This window comes from Lissotriton helveticus, chromosome 4_1, assembly GCF_964261635.1.
Source record: "Lissotriton helveticus chromosome 4_1, aLisHel1.1, whole genome shotgun sequence".
Classification (NCBI taxonomy): Eukaryota; Metazoa; Chordata; class Amphibia; order Caudata; family Salamandridae; genus Lissotriton; species Lissotriton helveticus.
In genome coordinates this window covers 1,442,241,408-1,442,255,705 of record NC_136063.1, presented here as the reverse complement: position 1 = coordinate 1,442,255,705, position 14,298 = coordinate 1,442,241,408, and the positions used below count along the sequence as shown (strand labels likewise).

The 14,298-nt window shown below is 45.7% G+C and overlaps 1 protein-coding gene across 3 annotated transcripts in view; it reads right to left on the bottom strand.

Moving 5' to 3' along the window:
• Positions 1–14,298, bottom strand: part of MYLK4 (myosin light chain kinase family member 4) — a 405,617-nt gene that overhangs the window by 109,507 nt on the left and 281,812 nt on the right. For all 3 annotated transcript variants that reach the window (XM_078688020.1, XM_078688022.1, XM_078688021.1), the window contains exon 8: positions 13,152–13,293. In XM_078688020.1, coding sequence (XP_078544146.1) covers positions 13,152–13,293 — 142 coding nt within the window. The remainder of the gene's footprint in view (positions 1–13,151; positions 13,294–14,298) is intronic.

Genomic DNA, 14,298 nt, shown 5'->3' with positions numbered 1-14,298 from the left:
CGCCTGAATTTCACTCACCCTGCGGGCCGATGTAATGGCCACGAGGAACGCCGCCTTCCAGGACAGGTGCCTTATGAATAGGTTCAAAAGGCTCCTTCATCAATCTGGACAGCACCACATTCAATTCCCATGAAGGCGAAGGAAGCCGGACAGGAGGGAACACTTTCTTCAAGCCTTCCAAAAAGTATTTGATCACAGGGATCTGAAAGAAGGAAGTCTGTAAAGGGCATTTCCTGTAGGCAGTCAAAGCAGCCAGATGAACCTTAATGGAATGGACATTAAGGCCAGACTGCGCCAGATGTAGAAGATATGGAAGGATGACATCTTCCTTACATGTCGTCGGTTCATAGTTCTTGGACTTGCACCAGATGCAAAACCTCTTCCACTTGTAAGCATAAGAAGTCCTAGTGGAAGGTCTCTTAGCCTCCTTCAGTATGTCCATGCAATCTTCTGGGAGATTCAGATGGCCATATTGCACTATCTCAGGAGCCATGCCGCCAAACTCAAAGACGAGAGGTTGGGGTGCAACATCTGCCCCCCGAACTTCGTGAGAAGGTCCGGCCTGCATGGCAGCCGCATGTGAGGAAGGAGAGACCGGTGAAGCAGATCCGTGAACCACCACTGTCTGGGCCATTCTGGGGCAATCAGTATCATCCGCGCCCTGGACTGGGACAGCTTGATGAGCACCGCCGGAATCAGGGGAATGGGTGGAAAAGCGTACAGAAAGCTGTTTGACCAGTTGATCCATAACGCATTCCCCAGCGTCCCCGGCTGGTAGTACCTGGAGGCGAAGTCTCGGCATTTGCTGTTTTCGGCGGTGGCGAACAGATCTACGTCTGGAGTACCCCACCTTGCGAAGACTTCTCCTAGTACTTCGTCGTTTATGACCCATTCGTGGTTTTCCTGAATCAGTCTGCTCAGTGCATCTGCCTGAACATTCTGCACACCTGGTAGATGGGTAGCCGTTATCGTCAGTCCCCTGGCTAGAAGCCAGTGCCAGATCGCCTGCGCCTCCTGCGACAGAGTGCGCGATCTCGACCCCCCCTGCTTGTTGAGGTAATAGATTGTGGTCATATTGCCCGTCTGAACAAGCAAAGAGTTGGTCCGGAAGGACGGATGAAAGGCCTTCAGTGCCAAGAGAACAGCTCTGAGTTCTAGGAAATTGATGTGGTACGTGGACTCCGTCTGGGACCACGTCCCTTGAATCTGTAGGTCTCCGGAGTGCGCCCCCCAGCCGTGGAGCGACGCATCCGTCACTATAGTCTGCGTGGGAATGTCCTTGTGGAAGAGAACCCCTCTGAGGAGATTCTCCGCTGAACACCACCACTTCAGAGACTGAAGAGCATGCAGAGAGAGTCGTATCTTGTCGTCCCAAGATCCTCTCCTCTGATCCCACTGATCCTCCAAGCACTCCTGCAATGGTCTCATGTGCAGCCGTGCGTGTGGCGTGAGGAAGATACAAGAGGCCATCGACCCCAGTAGAGAAGACACCGTCCTCACTGTTGTAGATGGAGAGGTCATAAGAGCCTGAGCCTTCCGAAGGAGTGATAATCGTCGCTCCTCCGAAGGAGACACGCTTGCTGACAGCGTATTAACGGAGGCTCCCAAGTACTGTATGCACTGGACCGGAGTCGGGACAGACTTGGACATGTTGATGTGCAACCCCAGCTTGTTCAAGAGAACGCACGTCTTCTGGAAGTGTGCTTGAGCTTCCGAGAAGGAGGAGGCCTTGATCAACCAATCTCCAGGTACGGGTAGACAAACACCTTGTTCTTCCTCAGGTGTGCAGCTACCACTGCCATGCACTTCGAAAATGTTCTGGGCGCAGACTTCAGCCCGAATGGCAGTACTGTGTACTGATAATGATTGGCGCCGACTTGGAATCGCAGGAACTTCCTGTGTCTATGTGCAATGGGCACATGGAAGTACGCATCCTGTAGGTCTATAGCACATAGCCAGTCTCCCTGTTGCAGCTGAGGATAAATCTGATGCAACGACAGCATGCAAAACTTCTCTCTGCGAATCCACTTGTTTGCCTGTCGTAAGTCCAGAATGGGCCTGAACTCGTTCTTGTCCTTCTTACGAACCAGAAAGAACCGGGAGTAAAGACCTCTTCCTCCTTGAGACAGAGGTACGTCTTCTATCGCCCTTTTCCTTAACAGGATATCGGCCTCTGCCTGGAGCTCGCGCAGTTGAAACTGTGAGCTGACCGGTGGAATTGATGGAGGCAGAAGACTGTATCCATTGCAAACAATATTCAGCACCCACTTGGTCCTGAGTAATTTTTCTCCACTCTGCCAGAAAAAATTGAACCGCTTCCCCCACCGGAGCGGGTAACGGATGTAGGGGAAGTAACCGCTCAGGGTTGAGACCCAGCCGGGCCTTTGTTCGCTGTAGAGGATTGTTGGCCTCCTCTACCCTTCTGGCGCTTCTGGAAGGGCCTCCGGAACTGCTGCTGTTGTTGCTGCTGCTGTCCCGAAGCCTGTCCTCGCCCTCTGCCCTTTGCCCCGAACTGTCTCTGGAACGGTCGGTAGGCCTTCTTTTCTTTGGGCTTCTCCAAGCCCACAGCCGTCAGAGTCTCGGCCTCTGCCTTCATGCGGGCCATCTCATCATCCGCATGTTTGCCAAACAGAGTTTCCTCCGAAAAGGGCAGATTGGCCACTTCGCTGCTGGGCCTCCGGCTTGAGTGATGTGAGCCTGAGCCAAGCATGGCGCCGCTGGTTGATCCCATGACAATACCCATAGGCCGCCAAAAGAGGAAATCCTCCTCCTATCTCGTGGCAGGAGTTCCGTGAACTGCTGGAGGGATTCCCACAGGGCACGATCATAACGCCCCAGCAGAGCCGCATCGCTAGAGGCCTTCATGGCCGTAGATGCTGTCCCACAGGCCTTCCTGCCAGCTGAGTCGATCCATCGGCTCTCCTTATCCGGAAGACCGGTAGAAGACGGAGAGGTAGAGTGTTGTTTCCTGGCTGCCGTCAGTATAACGAAGTCCGGAACTGGGTCTATCCGTAGAAAGGCCGATTGGAATCCGGGGCCCTCTACATCTTCAGAAGCCGGGATGGGGCGGCTTTCGTCACTGCAGGGGTGAGGAACAGCTCCTCCGCAGGCTCTACCAACCCTGGTACGAGCGGTAGTAAAGGGTGAGACAAATGCTTCTTATGCAGCGTCTCGAATATCACGGACGTCGTAGGTGTTGGAGCTGTCACCGTGATTCCCAATTTTGCTGCACCCCTCAGGAGGACATCTTGGAACGTACTGATATCGTCCACAGGAGACACTCTCGTCCCCGGGGAGTCCAACAAAGTCGGGGAGTAGGATCTGGTCCTGGAAGAGTCCGTGTAGGACCGTGATCCGCGCCTCCTGTGGTGATGTCTTGACCTCGTGGGAGGATCTGCGACGACTGCACGATCTCCCCTTCCGTCCAGAGCGGGATCGCGACCTCCTTGGCTTCGGTTGTCCCGCCGGTTCGACCGGGGCGGGTGACTTAGGCTTGGCTGGGGTCTCCTTAGGAGGAGTCGGAAATCGTGGCAACGAACCTGTCCTCGGAGGAATCGGAGGAGGCTTGTCAGCCGGCAGTTGAGGTTGAGGCTGAGGTTGAGGAGGAGGAGGAGGAAGTGGAGGAAGTTAAAGGGGGGTGGGAACCCGCGGAGGAAGTCCTCTTGGCAACGGAGGAGGAGGGAGGAGTAACTGTCTTCGGGCTAGCATGGGTATACACAACAGAGTATACCGAGCCCGGTGACTCTCCCTCCTTACTAGGCTGGGACTTTGGAGCGTCCCCCAAAGGCACTGGACACCTGTCAGACTGACTCCTGGCGCCAGAACTCCTTCTAAGCCTCCTTGGCGTCAAAGAACGGCGACCCGACGGCGAGCGTCGGCCCCTTGACGTCGAGCTTCTTCTCCTCGACGGTGAGCGCCCCTTCTTCGACGTCAAATGCCTCCGCCTTGACGGCGATCTGCTGCGCCTCGACAGCGACCTCCTAGGCCTCGACGGTGACCTCTTTCGCCTCGACGGCGACCTCTTTCGCCTCAACAGCGATTTCCCATGCCTCGATCTTGTTCTCGACATCGAGGAGCCCCTCGAGGACGACCTTCTCCTCTTCGACGGCGAACGGCGATGTCGCCGCGACGGCGAACGCCGACGCCGGTCCCTCTCTCGACGTCGAGTCCTCGACGCCGACGAGGACGACGACGAAATCGTCAACGGAGACTTCGACGGCGGTCTGTTCAGTTCCTTCGATGTCGAACGTCGACGCCGCTTCGACCCGGAGCCCAGGGGAGACGGGGAACAGACTGTAGTCATCCCTCCCGACGCCGTAGTCGGTGCATCGACACAGACGTAGAATGGTGATGCTTGCTGGTCTTCCTGCCCCTGGGGAGCCCCCTAGAGGCCTCAGCATGGTCAGAGGAAGCCCCTCCAGACCCACCTTGTGCCTTCAGCCTTCTGTCCTCCAGGCCCTGAAGTCTGATCTTCATTCTATCCCTCAGGGTCCTGCCAGAAAAGCCCTGACAAATGTCACACTCCTCTGCGACATGAGAAGAGGGAAGGCAGATGATACACACCTCGTGTGGGTCCGACCTTGGCCTTCTTCCTGGAGCACTCAGGGCATTTGTCGAATAATGCAGGCATTTCGACAATCAAAGAGTGCACCAAAAGACAAACAGGAAGAAAAACCACCAAAGTACTTCAGAAAAGTACTCAAATAACTTGAAGAAAGTGAAAAAATCACCAATAAACCCTTGAAACGGGAGAGCTCAATGCTCCAGGGTCCTGCTTGCAGGAGCCGGAAAAAAGAACTGAAGTAAAAGGGACCTGCAGTGCATTCTGGGATACTGTGAAGTTCTGGAAGGTTCTCTTAAAGGCACAGTATCCTGTTTTGAGCCACATAATGGCAGCCTATGGGGCTTGTCTGTCCAGGTCTTCCTCTCTATCATTCCAGAGGGGTTTTGCTGTTAAAGCAAGGGAAATCTGGACAGGCTTTGCTGTTTGTGGATTTTTGGTGGAATTTCTAGTTGAAGTACTGGACAGTGTAGCCTGTGGATATAGGCTGCATTATCTGTCTTTAAATTCTCTCTTAAGTGTCTGTGCAGTTCTGCATTTTTCGACACCTTAAGAGATTATTTTTGATTGCTCCGGGTCCACGCACATGGGCGGGACTATTCACTAGATTATGACTATACACAGAGATCCCCTACTACAGAACAGAAATCACCCCAGCAATAAGCAATCACATAAACTCAGAGTTATTTCATGTTTGTGACTATATTGCCATCTATGTACAGATATAGACTTATATTAGGAGCAATTTTCACAAACCTATGGATTCATTGAGGTTCATGAATGTCAGAGAAAAAATTATATGTTTAAAAAACCGTTTTCCTTTCTGGGATTACAAAATGTCAATAAAGCATACCTGATACTTTCACATGAATTCTATCCAACTAAAGTCATTGAATGGTGTCAGTGACTGAGCTAGATAGTGTCAACAAGTATGTATATATTCATGTATACAATATTTGTAAAGTTCAAACATAGCCAAAAGGCAGCACAGCACTGTATCTGGTCAGAGAGAAGCATAAAGTAAATGATCAATCGAGGAGGAAGCTAGGTTGTGGAAGGTTAATGCATTGTGAACAGGGCTGGTAACACCTTTAATTATACCGGGCAAATCCCCAGTGGGCCATGGGCCAGTTTCAAAAGCCCAAGCCCACTCCTAGTGCCACTGTCAATTTCCCGGAAACCTGAATTGATTTACAAATGGCATGGGGAGGTTTCAAAAGAGGGAGAAAGAAAGGTAGGGAGGGAGGGGAAAGATAAGGAGAAAGCGAGGGTGGGAGGGGGAAGAATTTGAGAAAGCAATCAGAGACGGAGAAGAGAGAGAGGGTAGAAAGATAGTGAATGGATGGATGGAAAAAAGAGAGATTGCACAAGAAGATGAACGGAGCAGGGCTGTATTTTTTCCCCGGTCCAGTTGTGAATCTGACTTGGTGTTCTTTAAAAAGGTACGTCTTCAACTCTTTCTTAAATTGAGGCAGTATTGGGGTGGTCCTGATGGATACGGGGATGTTGTTACAAATCCTGAGTGCACAGATGAAGGCCTACTGACAAGCATTGGCAAAACCAATAGTTTGGGCCATTAATATCCAGCCACAGAGGTACCGACTTTGTCAATGCTGACACATTCAGCAGTAATGTGTCCATCATGTTAAAACATTTTCGAAGTTGACTGTCTGGGAAGCCATCCTGGAATGTTTTTTGATAAAATGAATTGCAAAACTGAATTTAACACGCCATGTGTGTGCATGCATAGCCATCTTGGAGTAGTTTTGCGATTAAATATATCCGCATTTGTTCTAAAATTGCTGCCCCAGCATGTGCACGCGTACATGGTCTGCATATTAGAATGTACTTTACTATTTCTAAGAATTAATGACAAAATCTATTTCAAAATTGAAACGGTTAGAGCTGTGCCTGCTCTGGACGTGGCGTGCTAGAAGGAGCAGCAAGGGCCAGGAAGCAGTGGCTGTGGAGTTACCATGTCCTCACAAAAGGGAACAAGACACATATTTACAGAGAATTAAAAACAAAATTAAACACTGTAGCACAAACAATGGCAATGAAGTGGACTATTTCCCTGGCAGACAAGTACATTGAGCATAAGCAACATGTCATCATTTTAAGAGAGTAGAGACAATGGGCGAAGTGAGCTCATCCACTGCCCCATGCGGTAAGCTGTTGTGAGGGAAGCAATGTGAGAAACACAGTTTAATAGACCAGTCAATGAAAACCACTGACCAAAACCTCATATATGTATGTATGTTACATATAAACAAACATTATTCTGGTACGACTCATAGGCCACACTTAAAATCATAAGTTAACTCTAATGGACCCAGCTCACTATTCGGCAAAATCAACATTGGTGCTCTCCTAGTGCATACACCACAAACTGTGGCACACAGTATTAACATCATCAGATACCCTATGATGCTGTAAGGTTTGAAGTACTTCTGACCTTTTCTCTATCCATGCACCCGCTCGACGGCACTGACCGTCTATCAGATGACATCATCTTCTAGACCACTCTCGATGTAAATCAGTTAAATTTTCCACAAGTGTCAGAAGTTCATGAATCGGGTTTTAATCATAGGAACCTCCATCGGTAGATAAGCATGTTCATCACATGGCATTACTTTCTAAACATGGTGGTAGAAACACTACAAAGTATTTTTTACCGAGCACATTGTCATTCTGGACACTGATACAAGGCAAGCCTTACAATAACAATATAGAAAAAAAAGTACTGGGCTGCACATTGTAATGACAGGGGTCACATGCTGGATGGAGCATAGGAGGTAGCTTTGACATTATGTTATTACTAATTTAAACATGAGCACACAAAAAGCTGTGATGTTACTCGAAGTAGGCAACATTTTTTTGACAGCAAAGTTTTCCAAAATTCCATATTTTTGCCTTTCTCCTAGGTCGTGAAATATCACAGAAGAAGACATTGTTTCCTGATTGTAAGTTGATTTTCTCCATGGAGAGGAATTATATTAACTCTTAATCAACCCAAGAACGAAAATGTAGGAATAATGGTTTCTGCAACCTACATTTTACAGAGTTTTTTTTAAAGCCTAATTGGTGCATTTAACTTATCTATAAGTAGCTAGTATATGGTAACCAGTGTAATCAAGGCCTGTAAATTAAATGTCACTAGTGCACTGCAGAATCTATTGTGGAACCACTAAAATGACAAAGCAAATCATGTCTTCAGGCCTGGCCCTGTTACAAAACAGCAAATTTGACCTGTCAAACATTTTCATAGGCCTAAACCATTTTTTTATATTCATGAGTTGCTCCTAAGGTAGGCCTTAAACTCCCCTAGGGGCAGGTTGCATGATATTTAAAACGTAGGACCTGTGTACTTAAGTTTTACATGTCTTAGTACTGAAAATACTGCAAAGTCAATTTTCACAGTGGCAAGGCTGGCTCTCCCATGGAAAAGCACCTGGTTACACAATAACACCCTATAATGCATAGCTTCTGTTTGGAAAAATAGCTAGAGCCATGGTTCAAGGACTAAAATAGTGATTTAAATTTCAATCTGATGGCCAATTCAGAGTTTAAATTTCTATTTTGAAAATGCCGCTTTTAGAAATTTTAAACACTGGGGGTTGGGTCCTCGACAACAACCACCTCTATTAACACTTTAAACAACAAAACAGTAGGTGGCTGTGTGATTTGAATTCACTTTACTTTGGAAGAAAGTCACGTTAATCAATAGATATGGCCTTTGTTATACATAGAAAAGAATAGCACCTCTCATCTTATAGAAGATTCATAAACATAAATACAAAACACAGCTTAGCGTGGGAAAGTGCATAACTTGACTTATAAAAGAGCGTTAATATACAAGTATATTAACAATACGTTACTCGACCAGTCCTAGAGTTGATGATCAGAGGGATATGTTTGTTTAGGCCCTCTTGGAAGAGTGCTATTCTGTTCTATGCATAACACATTCTAAATATTTGTGTAGCAATGTAAATGAATACAAAGGCCACTTTTAGAAAGTTGGCATTTGCCTGCTTAAAGCCATTTCAGAGTTAATTTCCAAGTGTCATCTGGCAATCTGCTGACTTTCTGCAAGGCAGTGTGATTGGTTCCCAGGACAGGGAACAAGAGGGCACACGCTTGGTGGACTACTGCTGTCCTCCTGGCAGGATGGCTTTGTGGATGTGCCGATCAACTGCACAAGCTTCAAAGGGGAATCTCCTGTCTCAGGCAGATGTAACTCACAACTGGGCCTGCCCCTGTCGTTGCCCTAGTAGTTAGAGTGGCACCCCTCCCAGTGGGAGGAAAACCTGTTCCAGAATTGGTTTGCAGATGGAGTTCCTCGTTTCCCTAGACACACATCAGGGGAGTACCCAGAGCTCTGACCAGGGAAAGAAACATTCTGCCAAGTGATTATGGCAGAACAGGGAACGGTTAGATTATCATGGTCAAAACCTATAAGAAATGAATTAAAAGTGGGTAGAAGTGCCCCTGGAACCTTTTTCCCATTGGCCAGGGAGTTTCCCCCACCCATAAGCTAGTGCCAGGCATAAAAATGGCACCCCTGCGTGCCTTCTTCAAAACAGTCCTGGATCCAAAGAAGACAGATAAAGGACTGCACCTACTATTGAACCAGTGGAAAGAATCCTAAAGGCTGGACCTGTTCCCCACTTTTACCTAGGGCTGAAGATTGGACTACGAGCGCTAGCTGACTAGCCTCCTGTTAAACTCTAGAAACACAAAAGCTGCAAAAAGCCGAAAAGGTCCTTGACCCTTGGCTGAGGTTAGAGTGTATTTGTAGGAAACTGGGATACACATTGACTGGGGTGTGAGCCCTGGTCAAGCAGCAACCACAATCCCAGTCAGGGTAAGGCACAAGCAAACCTCAAACTAACCTATGCTAAACCCTCAGGTAGCTTGTCACAGAGTAGTCAGGCTTAACTTAGAAGCAATCTGTAAAGTCTTTGTGCAACACTTCAAACAGTAAAACAGTGAACACACCACACAAAACGAATCCCACACCAGGTTAGAAAAATAGAGATTGACTTGGTGAATAAAACAAGACCAAAACAACAAAAATCCAAATGTTAGAACTGAAAATATTGAATTTGAAAGTTTTTAGTGAAAATAGGGCCAAAAAGCACATAGCGCCATTTGAGGATATCTGGTTGCGCCGGACTGGGACAAAGTCACAAGTTTATGCCAACCATGATGCAGAATGGGCCAGCTACAGGGGCCCAGTTAGGTCAGCTGAACAATCTACTTTAAATCCTGGATGCAGAGTGTTGCGAGGATCTGCGTGGAAGAGGCGCCTGCCCAGCACAGCTGAAGCGATACATCTGTTCGGAGATGCAGCAATGCTGTGGTGCGAGGTCTTGTTGTGTCATCGTCGAGGATCCCATCGAAGAGAAATGCAACAACCTGGGCTGTTTCTGCACTACGCCGTGCCTTTGGGGCGTGCGTCAGTCCCGTGGACTGCGGGTGTGATGCAGGTCTTTGTGATGGTTTCAACTAACGCTGCAGCAGCGATGCGTCGGTTCTGTTCAGGGACATGCCGCTCACCTGAGGAGATGCGTTGGTTCTGCTCAGGGATGCGCAGCTTAGCAGAGAAGATGCATCGGTTCCACTGGCAAGCACCTTAAGCCCAATTCCATGGGTCAATTCCTGTGGTGGCATCACTTGGTAGGGTAGACTCACAGATGGCAGAGTCCAGGTGCAGATGCAAGGTTGTTGGAAGCATGTTATGTCCTTGAGGCTTCACATCAGGAAGCCAGCCCTTGCAGTTAATCTGGGTTCTGGGTTCAAGAGATGTAAGACAAGTCCTTCTCACTCAGTTGAGAGGGCATTAGGCAAAAGGTCAGCACAGCAGAGTGCACTCCAGCTGAGTGACTGTCCTTCAGCAGTACAGTAGTCCTTCTTCCCAGTTTTGAATTACCAAATAGGCAAAGTAGGCAACTGTATTGGGCCCCACTCCTTTTAGGGCCCCGCAACAACGCATCAAAATACAACATGAAGTACATAAACCAGAGACATAAGATTTACATAACAGTTTTTCTCCTAGAAGCACATCCTCTGGCAGCTGTCAGTTTGTAAAAAACAAATCCTGTGCATTGGGTATTAGGAGAAAATTTGCAATAGGGGCCCCAAACGTTTGACTGCCTAGGGGCCTCTATAGGGTTTAATCTGGCTCTGCTTCTTCCTGGAAGAGTATCAACAGGTCCAGAGAATACTGGTGGTGTATGAGGTCCTTCTTTTATAGACAGTTGTGCCTATGAAGTCAGGAGAGGATTCTAGAGGCATGCATTTGAAGTGCAGAGATGTCCTGCCTTTCCTGCCCTAGCTCCAGATTAACAACAGGGGGTATGCAACCCTTTGTGTGGAGACACGACATAGACTATTCAGGTGTAAGTGAGGCTGGCCCTACCATCCTGCCAGTGATGGTCCATTCAGTCTAAGCTAAGCTCCCATTGTGTGTGACAGTCTAGGAGGAATACACAAGGCCCAATTGCCAACTACACCCAGCCTTGTGACCAGAGACAGGCTGTAGGCACCAAATGGCTAATTCAAGAAAATGCCAACTTTCTAAAAGTGTAATTTTAAGTATTGTAATGTAAAGTTAGGATTTTAAATTAGGATTCCAGAGACACCAAATATGAGCAAGTTATCTCGACCCATCGGGAAATTATACATATAAAATGTAATGAGACAACTCCAATGTTATCTTATTGGGGGAGATATACCTTGCAGTAGTGAAAAACAAATTTAAGGGTTTTCAACTAACAGAACATGTAAAATTTAAAAGTACATGTACAACTTTTTAAATACGCTACACCCTGCCCTTAGGGCTGTCTAGAGCTTTCCTTAAGAGTGACTTATATGTATTAAAAAGGAAGGTTTGAGCCTTGCAAAATGTTTTTTTTTACAGAGTCAAAATGACAGGCTACACTGCACACACAGGCTCTGCAATGGCAAGCCTGAGACATGCTTAAAGGGCTACTTAAGTGGGAGGCACAATCAATGCTGCAGGCCCACTAGTAACATTTAATTTAAAGACCATGGCCACATGTAGTGTACTCTACTAGAGACTTATAAGTAAATTAAATGTGACTTTTAGGTATAAGGCAATTCTACCATGTTCAAAGGAGAGAGCACAAACACTTTAGCACTGTTTAGTAAAGTGCACAGAGTCCTAAAGCCAACAAAAACGAATGCAACAACAAGGGGAGGAGGAAGGCAGAACGTTTGGCATGACCCTGCAGAAAGGGCCATTCCCAACAGTATTCTTTCTCCCTCAAAAATTGGAAGATTGGGCACTTAGAAACTTTTCTCAAACTTTCTACACAAGTAACCAGAGGCTATCACCTGAGTGCCACCAAGCCGAAGTTGCCCACGTCAAACTGCAAGTCGAATGCAACTTGCTAGTTCAACCAGCTGAAAGGAATTTGACTTCCAGAGAACTTACTAAGTCCAACCATGGAGGACTTCACCCGTGCCAAGACAATCACACCTTCCTGGGCCTGATCTTCAGACTTCGCCCACTATGAATTTTCCCACCTTGGATGTTCAGAGCCTGAGCTGAGGCTCCCAGCATGGTCCTGCGCTCAGCTGGCCCCCGTAGACGTGACCCTCCTGGGATCCAGCTGGCACCCGACCTGCTGACAATCTAATTGACGAGGATTTTCTCCAGAAAAAAGACTAAGATGGAAGGTAAACACGTTCCTTCATCCGACTCGCGTTCCTTCATGCTTGGCCTTTACTTTTGCCTTTGACCCAGTCTAGCCCAATCATATACCCATGGTTGGCGTTTTGTGCTTTTTAGAGCTAGAAACAGCTAAACATTGAGAAATCATACTTCTGGTTCCCTAGATAATATTTTTGTCATTTTTTTATTAAAATGTTGTCTGTTTTTATAAATTGGAGTGGGGTTGTTAGTGGATTGTGTTTTCTATGTTTTAACTATTTTGGTATTGATAAATGCTTTACATATTTCTCCTAAATTCAGCCTGCACTTTGCTACAGCTAACTAAGATTAAGCTCAGGTTTAAATTAATGAGACCTAACTGGACTTAGTACGATATAGGGCCATTTGTACTTGAAGAAGACTACCATCCACTTTAACTAATAATCCACTTTCTCGCAGATATTTTCTGTGCAAGTTCACCTTTCCCTGAGCATTTCCTCCTATTCAGGCACTGTGCAGGAAAATATATTATCTGCGTTCTGTAAAATATATTTTATGAAGAACAACTTTGCTATTGCTAAAACATATGTGAGACATAAATTGTAGAACAACTCCTGAATTGTGTGTGGAAGTCTCAAAGTGAAAAACTTAGGGGTGTTGCAAAACGTTCAATAGACATTTGCAATTGTTGCATAAAAACCCTTTGTAGCTTGACTAATACATAGATATGGCTCACTTCAACCCCTAACATCAACTGTAATACAAAATGCACAAGAACGTTGAACAAATCTTCAGCAAACATAGAAACACACATAGATAAGGAGGAAGAACCACAGCGTGCAAGTACCACACAATTAATTAGAGCGTATTGTTGCAAATTGCCGCGTATGTATATGACAATGTTCACCATACCTTTAGGTCCAAATGAATAATATACATTTGATGCATGTATTGGATCCCTTCACAGATCTGTTTTATGAACAGGATGGTATCCATTTCTGTTAGTTGGTATGATTCATCAATGATTCTGTCAAACAGTTCTCCACCAGCCACACTGTTCAGAGAAAGTAAGTACATTTTGTTAAATAGTCCCTTTTTATTTTGGACTGATAGATGCAGTACTACTGTGAGTTGTGTACTGCACATGTGATATTCTTGGATGCTGGGACAGGGTGATCGATCAGGGCAGGTAAAGTGTAAAATATCAAAACTGTTTCAGATCCTAAGACGAAACGCATTTCCACTATGAAGTTTCATTTACTTTTCTTCAACCATATTTTTTAACATTTTAGTGCACACTTAGGGAGTCTTCAAACATGTACAAGACCAGTTGTAGTTTTAGAACTCAATTAGTGTAAGTTAATCAAGGAGATAAGGAATAGAAGGAAATAAAAATCATTGGTAAATCAAATAAGTCTTGCTTTACAGGTATTGGCTTTGCCGATGCATGCAGAATTCTGGATCACTGACATAATCTCGATGACACAACTATAGAACTACCATAATATCGAGGAAAAAATATAGAATGCAAAAATATCGAATTCCTATCTCCAAACAGGTAAGTACAAAAATATCGAATCAAAAATATCGTTGTAAAAAATATAGTTAGTCAAAATATCAATTTTTTTTAAATGTCTTAAAAGTAATTACAAATTAATGAAATAATAAATATAATTAACTTAAACATACTTAAAATACTTAAATACCCTTAACATTAATAAATAATTAATGTAAGTAAAAAAACATACAATTAGATTTTTTAATACATATATATATATATGAACATAATATTAATAAAAAATAAACAATATTTTTACCGTAGGATAGCGGGAGGGTAAAATTTACTATTACCACTCCAGTGAGTGCAACAGTAGAGAAAGCGTTGGATAGTGTAGGGGTAAAAATTACTATTCCCACTCCAGTGAGTGCAACAGTAGGGAAAGCGTTGGATAGCGAGAGGGTAAAAATTACTATTCCCACTCCAGAGAGTGCAACAGTCAATCAATCAATCAATCAATCAATCAATCAATCAATCAAGTATTTATATAGCGCACTACTC